General features: G+C 40.7%; 1 protein-coding gene across 4 annotated transcripts in view; it reads right to left on the minus strand.

The window, feature by feature from the left end:
* The window catches only part of DMC1 (DNA meiotic recombinase 1), a 41,523-nt gene extending 20,851 nt beyond the window's left edge, over window positions 1–20,672 (minus strand). For all 4 annotated transcript variants that reach the window (XM_042947812.1, XM_042947814.1, XM_042947813.1 and 1 more), the window contains exons 1-9: window positions 20,523–20,672; window positions 19,150–19,235; window positions 18,497–18,541; window positions 17,450–17,596; window positions 14,854–14,936; window positions 9,297–9,349; window positions 7,095–7,136; window positions 5,901–5,973; window positions 780–871 (exon numbers count right to left, since the gene is read on the minus strand). In XM_042947812.1, the coding sequence (XP_042803746.1) occupies window positions 780–871; window positions 5,901–5,973; window positions 7,095–7,136; window positions 9,297–9,349; window positions 14,854–14,936; window positions 17,450–17,596; window positions 18,497–18,541; window positions 19,150–19,200 (586 nt within the window). In that variant the 5' untranslated portion in view covers window positions 19,201–19,235; window positions 20,523–20,672. The remainder of the gene's footprint in view (window positions 1–779; window positions 872–5,900; window positions 5,974–7,094; window positions 7,137–9,296; window positions 9,350–14,853; window positions 14,937–17,449; window positions 17,597–18,496; window positions 18,542–19,149; window positions 19,236–20,522) is intronic.
* Between the last annotated feature and the right edge of the window lie 589 nt (window positions 20,673–21,261).

Below are 21,261 nucleotides of genomic sequence, written 5' to 3' on the forward strand. Positions count from 1 at the left end.
CAGAGGCTAAGATCATGTATGTTCTTGCAGTCAGGCAAAAGAGAGTACTGAAAGGATTTTCTTGGGCACCTGGGTGGCTCAGTCGGTTAAGTGTGCGACTCTTGGTTGTAATCTCATGGTTTTGTGAGTTCAAGCCCCGTGTTGAGCTCTACGTTGACGGTGCAGAGCCTGCTTGGCATTCCCTTTTCCCTTTTCTCTCTGCCCCCCTGTTGCTTGTGTTCTCTCTCTCAAAAAAAAAATAGATAAGACTTAAAAAAAAAAAGAAGAAGAAAGGATTTTCTTATTTATGGATTTTTAAAAATAAATGTTTATTCATGTTTTGAGCAGGGGGAGGGGCAGAGAGAGAGGGGGACAGAAGATCTAAAGCAGGCTCCACGCTGACAGCAGTGAGCCTGATGTGGGGCTTGAACTCATGAACCATGTAATCATAACCTGAGCTGAAGTCAGACACTCAACCAGCTGAGTCACCCAGGTACCCCTATTTAAGGCTTTATTAAATATGATTTCACATTCTGCCTTAGCATGCATGCCAAATGCTACATTATCCAAAAAGAATGTTACTCTCCATTTCAAAGACAAAGAACAAGGACTCATTTGAGAGCATTTTAATATCTAAGGGCTTGCCAGATGATAGGTAACATTTATGACTAAATATATTTGGAGGAAAGTAAAATTAAGAAAAAGAACAGTGCCAAAATGTTATAAGTATCACCCAAATAATAAATCAGTGCTGCCAACATTAAAACAGCTCAAGCATTAAATTAACATGGGGCTCTTACTAGTATATGCACGTGCATAAAGTACATTGTCCAGTACTGCATCATGGTCTACATTGAAGCGGTCAGCAATGTCCCGAAGACGATCTGGACGGCTGGAGTATGCCAAGATTAAGGATCCAATAAATCAATTTCAAAAAAAACGTTTAGGTAACAACTACAAAAAATAATACCTTAAGTAAGTAAACTAACAGAGGCAAACAACATCCCTGCAAAGGTATTCTGGAGGATACTAATAATCACTTAAAATCTATATCAGATTTTATTTTTCATAAGTGTCCAAATTAATAAATACCTTAGGTAGGGATAACAGTGATAGAAATGATGAGGCAGTGATGAATTTAAATATTAAATAATCTAGGGGAACCTGGGTGGCTTAATCGGTTAAGCCTCGGACTCTTGAATTCAGCTCGGGTCACAATCCCAGGGTCATCGGATGGAGCCCCCCTCGAGCCCTGTGTGGGGCTCCACACTGAGCGTGGAGCCTGCTTAAGATTCTCTCTCTGCCCCTCTCCCCACCTTGTGCACACACTCTCTCTCTAAAATAAATACATAAATAATAAATAAATAAGTGAAATAAATATTAAATAATCTAATCTTTACAATAACTTTGGAAGCTGCTTGTTATGGCCTATATTACATTTTACAAATAAGGACACTGACCAATAGAGATTAGGCAAATGACTCAGGATCATGCAGCAAATCAGTTACAAGAGAAAAACTAGAGACTAAGATTTGTATCTCTCTTTTGATCTCAGTTCTATAAAAATAGATCTATCCTAGGGGCGCCTGGGTGGCGCAGTCGGTTAAGCGTCCGACTTCAGCCAGGTCACGATCTCGCGGTCCATGAGTTCGAGCCCCGCGTCGGGCTCTGGGCTGATGGCTCGGAGCCTGGAGCCTGTTTCCGATTCTGTGTCTCCCTCTCTCTCTGCCCCTCCCCCGTTCATGCTCTGTCTCTCTCTGTCCCAAAAATAAATAAAAAACGTTGAAAAAAAAAAAAAAAAAAAAAAAAATAGATCTATCCTAGGAAGATAATATCACTGAATTATAATTCAAGTCACTTCACAGTGAATTAATTCACTCTCTTTAAACTACTTATGTGTTTAATATGAAATAATTTAATATATCATTAACCATGAGTTTTCAACAAATGATAAATTTGACTACATGAACCGAAGGATCAAAAAGTAATTTTAAGGATCAAAAGGAAATTATCAACCTATGGTTTTTGGCTTATTTAGAGTTTAAAATCTACCTTCTTCTAAAGGACTTGTGTTAGCTTTCTGAAATCAGTAAATTCATTGGGAGGCAAATTCAGCGCACCAGCAAAGGTATTTTGGAAGATGCTAATAATCACTTATATCTATCTGAACTATATAGGAGTAATAAACATTCTTTTAGGTCTTATCCACGGTCTCGTTTCACTTTGTTTACACTGCTTTTATAATACTGATCATACTATAACTGTAAAACAAGGACAATTTACAATCTTATTTGTGACATTTACAACTGGTTCCATATACGTTGAATTGGATTGTCTTTAGGATTTCCCAGCCATCTGGGAAATCTGCATATTCTAATGCAGTAGTATGTTCTTTTCTTCAGAGCTTCAGTGATAACCACTAAAATCTTCCATTGCTACTGACTATACCCCATAGATGTTTTTGGTGGGCAAGTCAAAGAAGACAAAGAATTGGAAGACTAATAAAAATGTTTTTCACTACATTACTTTTTACAGAACCCAGTTACTATGTGACTGGGTGTGTAAAAGGTGGGCTTATGCTGAAGAAAATTCAAATCAACCTATAAAATATTTGTTAACCAATTACCATAAGGAATTGATAATCATTTTAACCAATTACCAATGCATTGTGGAAGGAGGAGTTGTAAGACAACATAAGGAGTTGTAAGACAATCCATATTATAGGTAAACACAAAACAAATTAAGAAGGCAAAATATAAACATATAAAAAACAAAATATCAAGAGAGAGCAGTGTACCTGTAAGAGAAACCAAAGGAATGAGGACATTCCAATGGGGCTCTTGAATGTCCTTGTTCCCCCCAACCCCAGCTGTTCCTCCCTACTCCCTCTTGCGTATGACTTAGCTCCAAACCGGTCCCCTCCACCATTCTTGATAAAATCCAAATTGCCCAAACAGTGGCTGCTCATCTGCAAGAACAATTCCTCCCTCTTTAAGAACCATTCTTAATCAACTATTTCTGAAACTAGCTGAACTCCAGCTGCGCTCCTCTTGCTACAGCCCTACACAGCATTCCACCCTCCTTCCCCAAGTTTGGAGTCTCCTTCAGAGTCTTCTCATGCCCGCTATTTCCAAATAAAGTCTTCTGCACACGGTTCTGTTTTTTGGTGTTTTTTTTTTTCCTTCTACTAGCGTATTTTAGATAGTAAATTCTATAACAGCTTAGGAAGGACCAGTTTTTTTAAGTTGAGTAGTTAGAGAAGATTAGAAAAGGCAGACCTTCAAAGGACAGCTTTAAAGGATTTGTATGATTCAGAAAGACTGTGAGGTAGGGGTAGACGGATCACATACTGAAGGAGGAGGATAGAAATATAGCCTGCAGGGGCTCCTGGGTGGCTCAGTCAGTTACAGGTCCAACTTTCCGCTCAGGTCATGGTCTCATGGTTTGTGATTTTGAGCCCCACATCGAGCTCTGTGCGGACAGCTCAGAGCCTGGAGCCTGCTTCTGATTCTGTGTCTCCCCTCTCTCTGCCCCTCCCTCGCTTGCACTCTGTCTCTCTTAATTAATTAATTAATTAATTAAAGAAACATAGCCCACAAATTTCTCTATGACTGGCCAAATTAACACTTAAGAGTGAGAACAAAATAAAGGCATTTTCAGACAAGCTAGGGCTCAAAGTTTACCACCTGCATTACTTTTCTGAAAGAATGACTTGAGCAGGTACTTCAATAAAACAAAAATACAGGAAGGAAGATTTGGGATGCAAGCAACTATAATGAACAGAGAAAATGAGTACCTTTATAGTTAAATCTAACTAACTGCTGATATACAACGTTTCCATGTTTTAGAGACAATAATATTGGACTAGAACAGACTGCATCCATTTGTCTCTAACAATGGTAATAGTGAGTAATGAGATCTGAGAGCTAGGCTGGGGCTTCATTGTGAATGGCCTTACAAACTTGTGCAAGACTTTTCCATTGTTAAAAGTAATTTTCGGGGCACCCTGGGTGGGCTCAGTTGCTTAAGCGCCAACTCATGGTTTTGGCTCAGGTCATGATCTCACGGTTCATGAGTTTGCGCCCCACATTGGGCTCTCTGCTGTCAGCACAGAGCCCTCTTTAGTTCCTGTCTCCCTCTCTCTCTGCCCCTCCCCTGATCTCTCTCTCTCTCTCAAAAATAAATAAAAGCATTTAAGAAAAAGAAAAAGAAAAACAATTTCCTGGGGTACCTTGATGGCTCAATTGGTTAAGCAACCAACTCTTGTTTTGGAGTCAGGTCATGATCTCACGGTTTGTGGGATCAAGCCCCGAGTCGGGCTCTGCACTGAAAGTGAGGAGCCTGCTTGGGATTCTCTCTCTCCCTCTCTCTCTGTCCCTACCTACCAGCAATCGCTTTCTCTCTTTCTCAAAATAAATAAACATTTAAAACAACAACAACAATTCCTCTGGGTGCCTGGGTGACTCAGTTGAGCGTCCGACTTTTAATTTTGGCTCAGGTCATGATGTCACGGTCATGAGATCAAGTCCCTTGTCAGGGCTGGGTGTCAAGCCTGCTTGAGATTCTGTCGCTCTCCTCTGCCCCCTTCTACCCCCCCACCCACCCCCTATGCGTGTAAAACAAAAAACCAAAAAGTTTCCTCTGAACCTGATAACCTCCTCAAACTACTGTATTTCATCTTCTATTTGTTGGTTAATAACACTGCCTCCGTTCCTTACTGTTTATTCACAACAAGCTTCCATCATCTTACTTTACTGCAAATGCTCTCTTGGATTCCTAATGTCAAACCTCAGTGATCTTTCTCAGCTTCCACCTTCTCTCTCTTTCTTTGTGGAACAGTACTGACAACGCTTTTCTTCTTGAAATTTTTCTCTGGCTAAGCCTCTACAACTGGATTTTCTCCTACTTCCTCTGTCTGTATGACATCTTCTTTTTAGTCCCTCTTCCTAAGCTGAGGCACACCCCAAAGTTATGTTCTACCTCTTCTCGGGTAGAATTCAACATGTCCATGGATGTCTTCCTGTTCCTCACATTTAACACAGTAAAATGAAACACACCATTTGTCTGAAACATGATCTTCCCAATTCTACTTTTGGCATGATTATCCTCCCAGCATCTAGACAAAAAAACCGGACAGTAGTGTTTCAAACCTCTCCTTCCTCTGTCTACCAAACAGAGTCATCAAATCCTATCAATTTTCCTCCCTAATATTTTTGTCCCCCACTTTTTTAAAGAATCTTATTTTTAAGTAATCTCTACCCCCAACATGGGGCTCAAACCTACAACCTCAAGATCAAGAGTGGCACGCTCTACCTATTGAGCCAGTCACGCACCCTTGTCCTTTTCTTTTTATTCCTACTGCTTCCAGCCTAGATCAAGCTCTCATTACTTGCCTGCAATATCGCAAAAGTATCCAATTTACACCCCTCACCTGGTTTTAAAGCCCTTCATATCTAAAACCCAAATCACCTTTCCAGCCTTAATTCTGAAACACATTTCAATTAAATTACAATTCTTTCTGTCACCCTACCAGGTTCTGCCCTTTTCTCTTCTGTGCTTTTTTGTTCTCTTCTTCCCTTTCCCTTTATTTTGAACCATGACTTTGAGAGAGTCAACAATCTTCTTCCTAACTATTAGGTACAATCTTTGGAGAAATAAGAGGATAAAAAACGAATAAAATATAATTTTCTCCCATGTATTCATTTTGTGAATTTTACACCAAACTCATCTGGAGAACTGAAACCTTTTGAAATAAAAAGTGACTTGAAAACTCTACCAACTGTTTTCCCTGTGGCTTTTCTCATTATTGCTGGTTTAGGAGATGATTGTACAAATGACATATTTCAAACAGACTTTCTTTTATAGCAACATTACTACATCATACTAATTATGCTAGCAACTTGTTTAAATAAAAAGGTTACAAAGTGTTTTCTGTATCAATGAAGATAATCTTTCCTCCTGAGTAGCCACCTGCTCCTGGAAGTTGAGCTGTCACTAGGAAGCAATTAAAAAATTAAATAATATTAATAGGATTGAATAACCTTTGTACAAGTGAATATATAAATTAACATAGGATTTGCATTGGTTGCAACTCTGTAGTCAATCTGGCAAAGAATCATGATCCTTTAGTTTCTAAAAGCGTGTTATATTCTTGTATTACTAACCAATGGTAAAATCATAAATATTCCACCAGCATGGTAGCAGTTCAACAGAGAATATCAGTATCTCTCACAATGGGAGATATTCATGAAAGTTAGTTCTCTTCTAGAGAACAGAATTTAAATATTACTTTCTTCCTATAAGAAACAATCACAAATATAATTTATGCTATATAAGTTATTTAAGTAACCTTTCAATTAATGCGTGTCAAATTTTAAAATGCATTGACTCTCTAGGTAGTAGTAGTCGACACTAAGGAATTTCTTTATATTAGGTTCAAGTATTATTTCATTTATTTTTCAAAACAACCCTAAATTTGGCATTATCATTACTCCTATTTTACTGATGGGAAAATAAGACAGGTGAAGCCACTTGCCCAAGGTCACACAGTTAGCAGTGGTAGAGCCAAGACCGGAGCCAGGTATTTTGATTCCAGAATCCCATTCTTAACTGCTTAGCCATGCTTCTTCCACTCAGGTCAAAGAAATGCAGAGTAGTGTCTTTGTACAGAAGGAGATAGTTTGTTTATTTGTTTTAGTAACATTTATTTTTAAGTCTTAGCTAAGGCCAACCTTACTCCATGGAAAGTTAGAGATTCTAGGTCTCAGCTGATTTTGTGACATTTTTGTCAATAGAATACAGAAAAGATGAAATGGGAAAAATGGAGACAGTGAGGGCCTCTCTCCACCATCAACCCTCATATACCTATTCACTTCCTCCCTGGTTCCATTCAGGTGTTCAGAGTGCGGCACATATACCATTACCTCAAGCATCACGCAGTCAAAGACTGGCTCTGGTATTTGTGTAACGATGGGCAGTTTACTTAACCTTCTTGAGCTTTAGTTTCCTTGTAAATTTGTTCAGGTTACATGAGATCATATAAAGCACCAGGCACAAAATAAAATTAGTATGTGATAGCTACAATAATTATTGTTATTGTTGTTATACATCCTTACCACAGAGGGTATGAGAGAGCTGGGTTTTTCCAGTACGAAATTCTGTAAAATACAGAAAAAAACAAAAACCACATAGTTCATTTTTAGATGTTTTCATAAAGAATAAAATACAGCCTCCGAGTATGATTTTCTTTCCAATTATCAAAACTTACACATAAAGTACTAGTATGTCATGGGTGCATTCTACAATATGATTACCAGTAGTAAAAATAACTTTAAAAAACATTTATCTATTTTGAGTGGCGGGAAGAGAGAGAAGGAGAGAGAGAACCCCAAGCAGGCCCCATGCTCAGCACACAGAGCCTGACACAGGGCTGGATCTCACAACAGTGAGATCATGACCTGAGCATCAAGTGTTGGATGCTTAACCAACTGAGCCACCCAGGCACCCCAGGAAAAATAACATTTTAAAGGTATTTGTTCACAGAACTGTCCTTTAGAAAAAAAAATTATTTAAACCAAGTTTTCCTTAGGATTGATTAATCATTGTGAGATAATAGAAAAAGAAATATATATATATATATTTTGGTCTCTGCCCTCTAGTTCTTAGCACAGAGTTCCTAAAACCCTTGTAATTTCCTAAGTGATAAGAGCACTACAAGCATCTTTTGTTTCATTGAGGCCACTCTGGGTGGACTCCTGATGGCTTCTGATGGATGGATGGGGCTGGTCACCAGAAAGACCAAGCCATGATTAGAAGGTTGGAATTTTCAGCACTCTTCTCCTTCTCTAGAGAGGGGAGAAGGGCTGGAAATGGAGTTAATAATTGATCATGCCTGTGTGAGGAAGCCTCCTAAAAGTCCCAACAGGATGGGGTTCACAGAGCTACCGGGTTGGTGTACACATGGAGGTGCTGGAAGAGGGGCACGCCTGGAGAGGACATGGAAACTCCACACCTCTTTCCTCGTACCTTTTCCTACTCATCTCTTCCCTCTCGACGTTCATCCATATCCTTTAGCATATCTTTAATAAACTAGTAAATGTAAGTAAGTATTTTCCCGAGTTCTGTGAGCTGCTCTAACAAATTAATCAACCCTGGGGATGGGGGGGGGGGCGGAGGGGGCGGATGTTGGAATCTTGGATCTACAGCTGGTTGGTCAGAAGCAGGTAATAACCTGGGCTTGTGAATGGCATCTGAAGGCAGGGGACAGGTGGGGAGGGGATTCTTATGGGACTGAGCCCTTAGTAAACATATGGAATCTGATGCTATCTCTGGGTAGATAGTGTCAGAATTGAGTTGAATTCTTAGATACCCTGCAGGTATCCAAGAATTGCTTACTGTTGTGGGGGAAAACATCCATATATTTGGTGACCAGAAGTGTCAGAAGTCAAGTGTATTGTGTGAGCAGTAAAGGAGACTCACAGGAAAAAATACACAGTAGGAAAGAACTGGGTTTTCACTACATAGGGAAAAAAATACTGAGTTTTTTCATTTTAGTCATATAAATGAAAGTTTAAGACCCTACTACTAAGGAAGGAGAGCCTCGGGTCCTCCCACTGCACTGAGATCCTCTTAGGGAAAGCTGAAGTAGTCTCAGATTGGTGGCATGCCCTACCTCCCAACAAAAGCAAATCCTTTCTAGAGAAAAACTTCCCCATGCACCAGTTTAGGTCCAGTGAACTCCCATAGATCAAAATCAGGCAATAAGGTCACAAATATCAGTAAATACACAAGGGAGTGAGCCAGTAAGACTGACAGTCAACAGAAATAACAAAAACCAGATTTATTTCTCTACATCGACAGAAACATCAACAACAACAAAAAAACCGACTTTGTTCCCCTAAGGACTGCAGATACTGGAATTGCCAGACATAGTATATAAAATAACTGTGCATGAATTGTTTTGAAGAAAAATAGAAGATATGATCAGGGAAGAGAAAATCTACTCTCTACGTTCATGGAACAGGCATATCCTAGAAATAAAACTGATCCCAGTATTCAACTACCTTTTGAAGGAATGATAGAAAAAATGTCTACTCTTTTAGGGAAGTCAGAGAAAAAGAGGACAAACGCCAACCAGACCTATCTGTTAACGTTGGAATTTGTTTCAATTGCTGCCCAGAATGATCCTGTAGTATAACTGAGACTTCACCATAAGTTTCAAAATAGATACAATTTACTAATTGTTATTTGTTTGATTATATATGTATGTATGTGTGTGTACTTCTTTTCATATAACAAAATACGAAGGTTTTACCGACCTCCAAAAGCTTCTGTGATTGCCATGCTTTCAATTCCACCTCCTAGCAACTTACTGGAAATAGAAAGTATGCATTAGTAAAAGGAACAGAACTAGAAATATCAAGAAAGGAGAAAGCATATATGTCTCCTATCTATGTATCTATCTATCTATCTATCTATCTATCTATCATCTAACATGAATGGGAATTCTTGGCAGAATAGATGACACTCTTCCTGTCTAGACCACAGGTTCTGCTGCATGTGGGCAGGGTGGATCAACAAAACAACATATAAGCGCTGCTGTTCTTGTTCTTACTTCTGGATACCAATAGGAAATGGGCTTTAAGTCTCATTTTTTTTTTAATGTTTATTTTATTTTTGAGAGAGTGAGAGAGAGAGAGAGAGCACGCACACAAGCAGGGGAGGGGCAGAGAGAGAGAGGGAGACAGGATCCAGGAGGCTCTTTGTTGACAGCAGAGTCCAGATCAAGAGCTTGAACTCATGAACCATGCGATCATGACCTGAGCCCAAGTCAGACTAAGCCCCTCAGGGGCCCCTTAAGTCTCATTCTTTACAACTGAATTGAAGCTTGAATAAATGGTCTTAGTTATTAACTGGGTTGTTCATATTGTGCTTGGGACTATTCAGTGTTTAAATACAAGGAGAAACGTATGTAAAATAGATATTAGGAGAATTCACTGACTGTCACCATGATTGGTTTATTTCACACAAACCACTCTATGAAGAACATGTCAGGATAGGAAATATTCAAAGGTGTTATAGGTAATGCTAGCAGTTAGAAGAATAATGGCCAGATTTTGGCAGCATACATTTATTTGGTAACCCAATGTTTCAGTGTATTTAATACTCTTTTTAAAAAAATTTTTTTTAACATTTATTTATTTTTGAGAGAGAGACAGAGCATGAGCAGGGGAAGGAACAGAGAGAGAGGGACACACAGAATCTGAAGCAGGCTCCAGGCTCTGAGCTGTCAGCACTGAGCCTGACATGGGGCTCAAACCCATGAACCATGAGATCATGACCTGAGCCGAATACTTAACCACTGAGCCACCCAGAAGCCCCTACTTAATATTCTTGATGTGAAAAGACCTAAGGTTAAGTCATTATGTCATTCATTCATTAAATGCAACAAATATTAATTGTGTTAACTGTACTAAGACCCAGAAGGAGCGCTTTAAAAAGCTTTGCTGTTTTAGGGTGCCTTGGTGGCTCAGTTGGTTGAGCGTCTGGCTTCAGCTCTGGTCATGATATCATGGTTTGTGAGTTCGAGCCCTCAGTCGGGCTCTGTGCTGATAGTTCAGAGCCTGGAGCCTGCTTCAGATTCTGTGTTTCCCTTTCTCTCTGCCCCTCCCCAACTTGTACTCCATCTGTCTGTCTCTCTCTCTCAAAAATAAACATTTTAAAACTTTTTTAAAAACTTCGTTGTTTATACTAGCATGAATTTTGAGACATGATCACAGATTAGACAAAGCATTAATAGATATGGATAATACAATAGATTTTATATTTACATAGTTTAAGAGGGCAATTTAAGTGTAAACTGAGGCAATGTCAGAATTACCCACAAATTTAATGAGGACTATGTACTTTTTAATGAAAAAAAGAAAAATCTAGGTACCACCTGTATAACTTGAATCTAAAGGCCATGGGTTGAAAGACCATCCCATTTGGAGGGCTTGCACTTGAAGATCTATAAATCTACAAACTATTAAATTGAGGTTTACTTGTCCCTCCTCACCTTGAGAAAAATTCTAAAAGGCTGTGGCTCTAGAAAATCTAGGACAAAATTTCTGGTTGATATGCAATCTTAATCAGGCGAAAAAGTAACCCCAAAGTTTACCTGACAGGGTACCCCAAAGTACTTCGGATAGCATAACTGTTCACTGTGAAACTCAGGAAAATTTAGAATTAAGTATAGGAATACTGTTTTTAAAGCTAGATATTTAAAAATAGAGCCACAACTCACACCCACAGACGACCGTTTTCATATTAAATTTGGGAATAATCTACATATTTAGTATTTGAGAACTTTCATTTTTATTATTATTATTATTTTAAGTAGGCTTCATGTCCAGCATGGAGCCCAATGCAGGGCTTGAACTCAGGACCCTGAGATCAAGACCTGAGCAGAGATCAAGAGTTGGAAGCTTAACTAACTGAGCTACCCAGGTGCCCCTGTTTGAGAACTTTTAAAGTTTAAGAGAATTTGACCTTTTTATTAGAACAGATTAGCCTCTAATTGATGAAATGAGTTGATAACTAAATTTATGCAAAGTATCTGAACATTTAAAAGTGCTGAAGATTCATTATACTTATAAGTTTAATTTATTAGATTTAGAAAGACATTCAGGTAATTGGAAAATTTTAATAATTATACCAATAAGGTCCTTAAAGGAAATATATTAAAATCACAAATATAACCTAAAATGTTTAAGGAAATTTAGTTAACCATGTTATGAAAGCCCCTTTGGGGCGCCTGGGTGGCTCAGTCGGTTGAGCGTCCGACTTCAGCTCAGGTCATGATCTCACACTCTGTGAGTTTGAGCCCCGCATCGGGCTCTGTACTGACAGCTCAGAGCCTGGAGCCCGCTTCAGATTCTGTGTCTCCCCCTCTCTCTGCCCCTCCCCTGCTCATGCTCTGTCTCTCTCTGTCTCAAAAATAAATAAAAACAGGGGCGCCTGGGTGGCTCAGTGGGTTGAGCGTCTGACTTCGGCTCGGGTCATGATCTCACAGTCTGTGAGTTCGAGCCCCACGTCGAGCTCTGTGCTGACAGCTTGGAGCCTGGAGCCTACTTCAGATTCTGTCTCTTTCTCTCTCTGACCCTCCCCACTTGTGCTCTCTCTCAAAAAAAAATAAATGAAAAAAAAATTTTTTTTAATAAATAAATAAATAAATAAATAAAAACATTAAAAAAAATTAAAAAAAAAAGAAGCTCCCTTACAATTTGCTGGATCTGTAAGTGGACTTGCAGCTTAAGGAAAAATGCACAACATGTTAATAAGTCAAATATTAATTTTTAAAAACCTAGTTCCTGAGTAATCTTTTCTGTGCCTAAAACTCAATACTGAGGACACCGGAAAACTCACTATGACAATAATAGTTTCTTTAGCCCAATGTTGCCTAAATCAGGATGTGGTAGAGCAACTGGAGAATATCAAGTTATTATTTGAGTCAAGTTGTTTTGGTGACCGACCTGATTTTGACCAATTAACTTTGGGGTAGGAATTCCCAAAGACTCTTCCTTAGCTGTTACTTGAAAAAAAAGATTCTGTGATTTTTTTTAAATTTAGGGCAATGTTAAGTTAAAGAGGTGTTTTGTTTCACAGTAGGATTTCATACCCTTTAATAGGCTAGTGTGCACTGTGAATCTCCAAAAGAGTAATATATAGTATGCTACACTTCACCAACTTATTTCATTCACTATTTGTTTATTCATTCAGTCATTTAATAAATATTCACTGAGAACCTAGTTCATGCTAGAGATGGTTTATTCACTTGGGGTAAAGAAGTGAACAAAAGACAGAAATTCTCTACTTTGTGGAGCTTACATTCTAGTGGGAGAACAGACAATAAATAGCAATAAATACTTAAGTAAAATATGTGGTATGTCAGATATTATTAAATGGTATGGATAAAAATTAGATCCAGAAAAGAGATAAGAAGTACAGAAGATGAAGGCAGGGGGTTTAAATATTTAAATAAAGTGATTAGAGACCTCACTGAGAAGTGGACATTTTATCAAAGACCTGAAAGCAATGACAGCAAGCCATGTAGATACAGGAGGAAAAAGTGTCCCAGGCAAAGGAAATGGTAAGTATAAAGGCCCTGAGGCAGGAGAGTATCTGGCATGTTCTAGGAATAGCAGAGAAGTCAGTACAGTTCGTGCATAGCAAACTAAAAAAAGATTAAAAGATGAGATTAGATTAGAAGTTAGAGAGGATTTTGGCTTTTGAGGGCGTCACTGGAGTAGTTTTGGGCAGAGAAGTGTTATGATCTGACCTAACTTTTAAAGGGATCATTCTGGCTCGTGTGTGAAGAAAAAACAGCAAGGTCTGAAAGAGAGAAGTTAGAAGTTATAATACTCAAGAGGAGATATTAACAGGTAGTTTGAACCAGTACAGTAACAGTGGAGGAGGTGGTGAGAATTTTTATTTCCTCTTTTTTCCTGCACACACGCACACACACACACACACACACACACACACACACACACAAATATATAAACATTATTATGGAAAGTCTCAAACATAAAGTAGACAAAAACAGTATAATAGTGAGCCATCACGTACCTGTCACTTAGCTTCAACTATTATCAACTATGAACTCATGTCAATCTTTTTTCATATAAACCTTCAACCACTTCCCTCTCTTCTCATATTATTTTAAGTAGATACTAGGCAACATATCATTTCATCCTAAATATCTCAGTAGGTATCTCTAAAAGATGAATACTCTTATTCTTAACATAATCACAGTACCATTATTACCTAAAAGAGTAGTAATTCCTTAATATCAACTATATAGTAAGTTCAATTTTCCATCTCATATATATCTTATTTTTTATAGTGTGCTTGAATCAGGAACCAAATAAAATCCACATATTGGGATTAGGTAAAAGGTGTTCTAAATCACTTTTAATCTCTGGGTCTTCTTCCTGACTGTTTTGATTCCTCGTGATTTACTTGTTGAAGAAACTGGGTAGTTTGTTGTTGAAGGTAGAGCATCAGGATCTGTTAATGAGGAAGAGTTAGGGCATGAAAGGAAAAAAACACAGCACCAAGGATGACACCAAGATTTTAGTTCTGAGGATCAGAAAAGAGGCAGATCTGAGATGAGGGAGGCTTTCAGAGGTACAGATCTGGGGCAGATATCAGAAGTTTGGATTTGGATCTGTGAAGTCTGAGTTGCCTAGTAGACATCCAATTAGTTGGATGCAATATTTGACTATGAAATCCTTTCTTCTTGGAGTATCTTGTGAGGCCAGGGTTTTGAGGAATATTTTGTGGAAATACTGCTTTTGTTCAAATCTTAGCCACTCATCTAATTTATGAATTAGTAATTCTGCCTAGTAAGGTAGGGAAAATAAAAAAACACATTCTAGTCAACTTGCATTAGGAAAATGATGACTACGTCTCAGGAATCATGAGATAGTAAGTAAAAGGGGAAGTTAAAACCGCTGATGCTAAAGAACAAAAACAACCCTGAATTATTTCTTCTAAAATATTCAGTCTAACAACTGATTTTTAAATAAAACCCAAAGTGAAATGGAATTGCCTTTATCAACAAAAAGAAAAGGAAATGAAAAGTTAAACTGATTTTCAAAATGGTTTTTAAATACAGGCTGATTCAGAAACTACTTATAATTTGGATCTGAATTTCTTGTAAGGAATTTAATCCTGCTTCTACAAATCGTTTGGAATTTGTTTGCTTCAGTAGCCTTTCAAAAGGAAAAAAAACTACTTCAAAAGAAAAAGCTATTTTGAACAAACTCAAGAAAAGAAATACTATATTCCGAAGACTGTGTCTAGTAGTTGTAAAAAATATGAGATACACACTCAAATTCCTGGCTCCCAGTGGTAATATGGAAAACCATCTTTCTCTTCTCACTATACTCAAAGGCAGTCAAGAATCCTGGTTCCTACAGAAAGACAAAAGGAAAGGTTCAAAAGGGTATACACTGCCCAAAACTATTCACGTGATTATCAGAGTCATCGTTTGATACAAGCTACATACAGTTCATTTGTCTTTGAAGGCAGCACAAGAGCATAGTTAAGAAAACAGGCTCTGGGGTCACCTGGGTGGCTCAGTCAGTTGAGCATCTGACTCTTGATTTCAACTCAGGTCATGATTCCAGGGTTGTTGGATCAAGCCCCAAGTGGGCTCCTCACTGAGTGTGGAGCCTGCTTGAGATTCTCTCTCTCTCTCTCTCTCTCTCTCTCTCTCTCTCTCTCTCTCTCCCCCTCTGCCCCCTCTCCCCCACTTGTACTCTCTCTCTAAAATTAAAAATTTAAAAAAAAGAAAACAGACTCTGGAGCTACCCTATCTAGGTTCAAAATATGTCTTGGGAGCCTGGGTGGCTCGCCAGTTGGGCATCCTACTCTTGATTTCGGCTCAGGTATGATCTCACGGTTGTGAGATCAAGCCCTGCATCAGGCACTGAGCTCGGAGCTAGTTTGGGATTCTCTCTCTCCGTCTTTCTCTGCCCCTCCCCTGATCACCCACTCTCTTTCTTTCTCTCTCTCTCTCAAAATAAGTAAAAATTTAAGAAAAATGAAATGTCTCTAACACTAGTTATATGATTTGGAGTAAACTACTTAATCTGGCTATACTTTAACTTCCTCTTTTGGATCAAATGGGGATAAGGAAACTGTCTCTCTAATAGGGTAGCTGTAAAGTTTAAATGAAGTATATTTATGTCATAAAGCAGAATGGTATTTTACTAAATGATTCCATTGATTTCATTGAATGGCTTCATGCCCCCCCCCCCCCCCCCCCAGCTTGGCAAGTTTCAAGGAGCACAGAAATTCTAGTTTTCACTATTTAGGAGACATTATCTTTCACATGGTAGGAATACTACTTATCTGCTGAATTAATGAGCTATAGCTGATGCAGTAGAAGAACTAGTGAGACTAGGCCCTGATGTCCTCTAATGACATGGTCTAATGGATTTCCCTCTATGTTTTATACTATGACAGTGGTTCTCAAGTTTTGGAGAACTTAAAGGGGGGTGGGGTGGGTAAAAAAAGCCCAGGCCTATCCTATTTCAATGAATCTGGGCCTAGGTTTTCTTTATTAAGCCACTCCAGGTTATTCTGATACACACCAATATTTGGAACCACTGTACTATGAAATTAACTTCCTTCTCTCTCTCCTTGTACCTCTCAAATCTCTAAGAATAAACAGCTTTAGTTAAGAAAGGATGCAGACTCTAGGTACAGTAGTGATGCTTAAGAAGGAGAGGGGTTCTTTTCTTTGATAAGGGATTTAGTTTGCAAAGAAAAAAAGACTAATGCCTAGGGCCTATCAAGTGGCAGTTTCCCAAACTCTGGGTACTGCTTCAGGGCAGTTGTGGAATTGACCTGTGAGTATACTGCCTGAGTTTACTCAGAAGTTAGAACAACTGAGCTGGGTGCAGAGCAGTTTGGTTAAGTCCTCTCCAAGTTCAGGACCACACTGCCACCATCATCACTCTCATACCCCCACTGCCCCTGGGGAAAGAAACCAAATGGCTGTCAGTGAAGACAGCTTCTAGGACTTGCTGGGAATGAGACCCTCATATACACATGTAGACATGGAGAGCCTTGTTCTTTTGCAAAGAGACTTGGTAACTATCTTTCTACACATTCCTGTTTCCAGAGTTAGTGTCTCTGTCAGTCCCCAAAAGTTCTACACAAAAGGTTGTGTCAAAGGTATATGTTTTTGCTTGGAACCTCTTAGCTGCATGGGCCTTTCATGGTCTGTGAACCAGCTACAAGGTATAAGTTCAGCTTAGCTTTAGCTCATCTGCCTCACTGAGCATTTTTTTTTTTCTTGGTCATATTTATCTCAACTGTACACAGGTAAACCCACACTGTTAATCTTTTTCTAACCCAACGCTCTCTTACCAACTGGCTTGTACCAGGAGAGTGCAATTTCTTTCGTGCTGAGTGTTTTGAAACAACCAAAGACATATTACTTGAGGAGACAAAGCAAAACCAAAGAGGGCTTAAAACAGAGAAACAGAAAGGGAGAAAAAATATAAAAAAGGAGAGCAAAAAAAGAAAGTTGTGGTAAAAATAACTGCCGTTATAGTACTGAAGTCTCTTAACCCCTGTCTCAATCTGTCAGAAATTAATTGTTGTTGCTTTGAAACTGAAGTGATAAAAAGTTAACATGGGGAGTATAACAGATTGTGATTTACAGAAGTTTCTAGCATTGAATGAGAAAGGCTATAGAGTCTCACAGGGCCCTTCCTTTTTTTTTTTTTTTTTTTTTTTTAAGTAGGTTTCATACCTGACCTGGGTCCCGGACTCACAACCCTGAGATGAAGACCTGAGCTAAGATCAAGACCTGAGCTGAGATCAAGAGTCGGCCATTTAAGCAACTGAGCCAGCCAGGCGCCCCTCACAGGGCCCTTCTAAGCTAAAACAACAAAGAATCGATTTTGCTTACAATAAGTTTGTTGGCTGCCTCTTTAATCTTGTCCACTTTTGCTTCTGAGAGCCCTTTGACATTGCATAGTGCCCTTCTTGTTGTCATCTGTATCCCTTTGATGGTGCAGATTCCTACCGACTTCAGTTTTTTAATGTCAGCCACATTCTGTAAATAAAAGAATGGATGCAGCAGATTGATAAAATGCCAGCTTGCAAGGCTCCCATACTATGTCATGTGCTTTTGTGTCCATCTCCTTCCACCACGATGCCAATTTTATACAAGCAGCCAGGTGGAACCCACCCACCATGTAGCCAAATGTTCTGGAAATATCTGAGTAGAACATACCCAGCACGCTGCCAAATGTTCTGGCTGTGCCCTGATTTCCCGAGAATGTTAGTGAGACCATGGCAATGTAACAAGGAATTCAGAAGAAAAGTCTGTTGGTAGAAAAGCTAGCAAATTTATCACACGTTCGCCCCCTCAGTTCAGCTCTTTCCTTCTAGAGAACTTCATTATGAATATGTTCTTTTTAAAATTAAAATTTTTTTCCCTCTACCCTTGGGGAATGCAAATAGCTACATCGCCAAAGGGCCAGGATTTTCTCTTGCTCCTATTTTCTCAATCCAACTGAAAGAGATTAAATGTGAGGGCTTCAAAAGAAAATGTCAGAGAAGTTTTACTATCAATGAACTGCTGTTGAAATTCATCTAGTTACTCCAAGTCTGGTTTCTGTCATCATCATTTGCTCCAATCACCTGCCACAGAACTGAATTTTTTGTTGATGAAAACAGGGGTAGATAGCTCTGAACACCTCCCGTTGGGCCAGGGGTTCTCAACTGGGGTCCATTTTGCCCCCTTGGGACACTTGACGATGTCTGGAGACATTTTTGGTTGTCACAACTAGAGGGGTGCTACTGGTCAGGAGCCAGGGATGCTGCTGAACAGCCTACGATGCATAGGACAACCCCCCCAACTAAGAACTGCCCGGTCCCAAACGTCCAATAGGGACAAAGCTAAGAAACCCTGAATTGGAGGATTTCACACAGCATTGAAAAAAATACTTACAATCCCATGTTTTTGTAACAGGTCAATGTCTTGAAACAAAGATTCCTGAAGGAAATGCAACAGAAAAAAAAAAAAAAAAAAGGAGCTTTGATTCTTCATATCCAGCTGTATCATATCTTTTATAGAGTTAATTCAGCATTATGAGTCACTCCAAAATGCCTCAAATTCCACTTCTCTAAACAGATCGAGGTGGGATCCATATGCTTTTTTCAAACACGGTGCTATAGATTTAGAAGGTGCACCAACATTGAAAGGGCTGGGAAGCCCAATATTTTTGTCCTGTCCTGTCCAGATTTTTAAGACCTTAACCCAAAGGCGTGGAACAACACTCAGCCTCTTTTAAAATATGTCTTCTCAGCTTTCTGCCCCGCCAGACCTTGAACTCCTTCCTCTGCTATTGGGTACCAGCATGCAAAGATTACCATTATGGCCATACCAGTTGTTAGGTTATTAAAATACTTTTCATGCTAGTTGCTAAGTAGCTAATCTTAGCATCCCTTGCCAAACAAGTTGTCACATATTTGTAATATTGCCTCTCCCTGGAACTATGCTTTCTTTCCACTCTCGGTTTCTAAAAATAATCGCTAACAGAGAAGGAACTTCATTTTTGTGGAATGACTGCACGTCTACACGGTTCAACATTCTAGCCATACCTCTTCATCCTGGAATCCTGGTTCTTCCAGCACAACTTGATCCTCCTTCATATTGAAAGGTGAGCAAGCAGAAAAAAGAATCAGTTCTGGGAAAAAAAAGAAATATTATTCAAGAAGCGGTCATAGATCAAAGAGCCTTTGTCCAGAGGCCTCCTTGACTTCATTTCAAAGTCGCCAGGGACCAGAAGAGCAATTAGGGAAACATTTGGTTTGGAATGACTGGGCTGGCCCATCTTTTCGCTGGGCACCTTGACTCTTTTCGCTGGGCCCCTGACATTACGTATGTGAGGGTGGGGGGACTTGGTTTCTTCTCTTTTTCCTCAAAACTGGTAACTTTTTCCTCATCTTTTGATTTCCTATAGCACAGATATCAGGACTGTCTGATAACGCCTTTTTGGTGCGTCTTGGGTTGCTAGTTAGTATTGCACATCGCGACTTAACCTTTCAGGTTTGTGCTCACAATGCTCTGGGAATGTTGACCTTATGTCGTCCTTCCTGAATCTTCCCTGGCTCCGAGAACTTAGTCTACCCTCGGTCAATACATTCTATTTTTCTCAGGGATGATGAACGCCTTCCCGCTTCCCAATTATGAACGGGATCTCTCGCAATAGATTGCTTTCATAAGACATTAGACACATTTTGCTTTATAGTATTTGCTAGCTTCGTAATTATTTTTAAGATGTACAATTATGGTGGATACCCAATCTTAGGATACCAATAAGCAGCTACGTGGAGTCTCTAACGCTGTGGCGTTCGTTCCAAGATCTCAGGAATCTACAGGGCATGACTGTAGACTAAAGTGCAGCCCAAGCAATCCGTTTTCTTGGTCTATTGCATTTTCTGGCTTCACATCAGAGTCACGCGTGGGGTCCAGCAGAAGGGGAACAAACCACGAAAGGAGAGAGAGGTATGACGGCTGTCACCTAATACCTCTAAACAGCAAAATAGCTGAGGTAAAGAGGAGACCACGTAAAAGGAATCTTCTGGAACACTGTCCCCGGATGGGTAAATCATGTATATGACCACCACAAATTCCACACTGGCTGTGCTCATGGAAGGAAAAAAAAAAAAAAAAATCGTCCGTGTCTTCTCCCCCTTGATAAAACGAAAAGATAGTTCTTTCTCGAGTGGCCTCTGGTGGGCTGAAGAGCCGGATCCTAAAGCAGGATTAGGGCCACACCCCCGCGCCGCCCGCGGGCATTTCCCCCACCTCCGGTTGCCTCCCAGGGCCGGGACGGGCCGCACAAAGTCCCGAGCCCGGGGCCCAGCGGCGACCGCCAAGCGCCACCAAAGAAACGGACCCTTGGTTTCCCCTCAGATTCTTCACGCGCTTACCCTTTTTTTTTTTTTTTTGCCACAAACCCCTCTCGTACCCCACAGTCTCCCCGAGGTTTTCAAGGTGGAATCCCTTCCGCGCCCCCCGCCCGGGCTTTCGAATCCTCCGGGGTTCTGACTCGGAACCCGAACGCGGAGAGCGGCAGCCCGCGCGTCGCTGACCGCGGGGTTTGGCGCCCACCGACGAAAGTCCGGGCGCGTGCCCGGAGTGCGCGGACCCACGGTGGGGCGGGGCCGGGGTGGAGGCGGGGCGGAGTGCGAGGGGGTGTGTTCACGGTGGGCGGGTCCCCGGACGCGGCTGGGACAGAGGCGCAGGGGCAGAGAGCAAGGGGGTGGAGGGTCCGGCCCTCGGTGGGCGGGGTCCGGGGCGGGGCAGGTATGGGGGAGGAGGGGCTACCGAAGGAGCCTCTCGCGGGGAGTGGGGGCGGGGGCTCCCTAGGGTGAGGGAGGGCTCCTGAGGCGGGGAGAAATGTGCTGAGGAGAGGGGCTCCCCGGAGCTGAGGGAAGTGCTGAAGTCAGGGAGAGGCCTCCAAAGTCGGGGCACGGAGGAGCCGCGTAGAGATTAGGGGGCACTGAGGCGGGCGCTGAGGTGAAGGCGGGCTGCTGTGAGAAAGAAGGGTTCTAAGGTGCGGGTTGTTCCGAGATGGAGAGAGGCCTCTGGGAAGGGGTCACGAGGTGGAAAACCAAGGCGGGGAGGGGGTGCTCGGCGGGGGCGGCTGACGCGCGGCGACAGGTGCCAGGCAAAATGCTTATCTTACTGGGGACCCGCGGTGAGGA

Source organism: Panthera leo, chromosome B4 (genome assembly GCF_018350215.1).
Source record: "Panthera leo isolate Ple1 chromosome B4, P.leo_Ple1_pat1.1, whole genome shotgun sequence".
NCBI lineage: Eukaryota > Metazoa > Chordata > Mammalia > Carnivora > Felidae > Panthera > Panthera leo.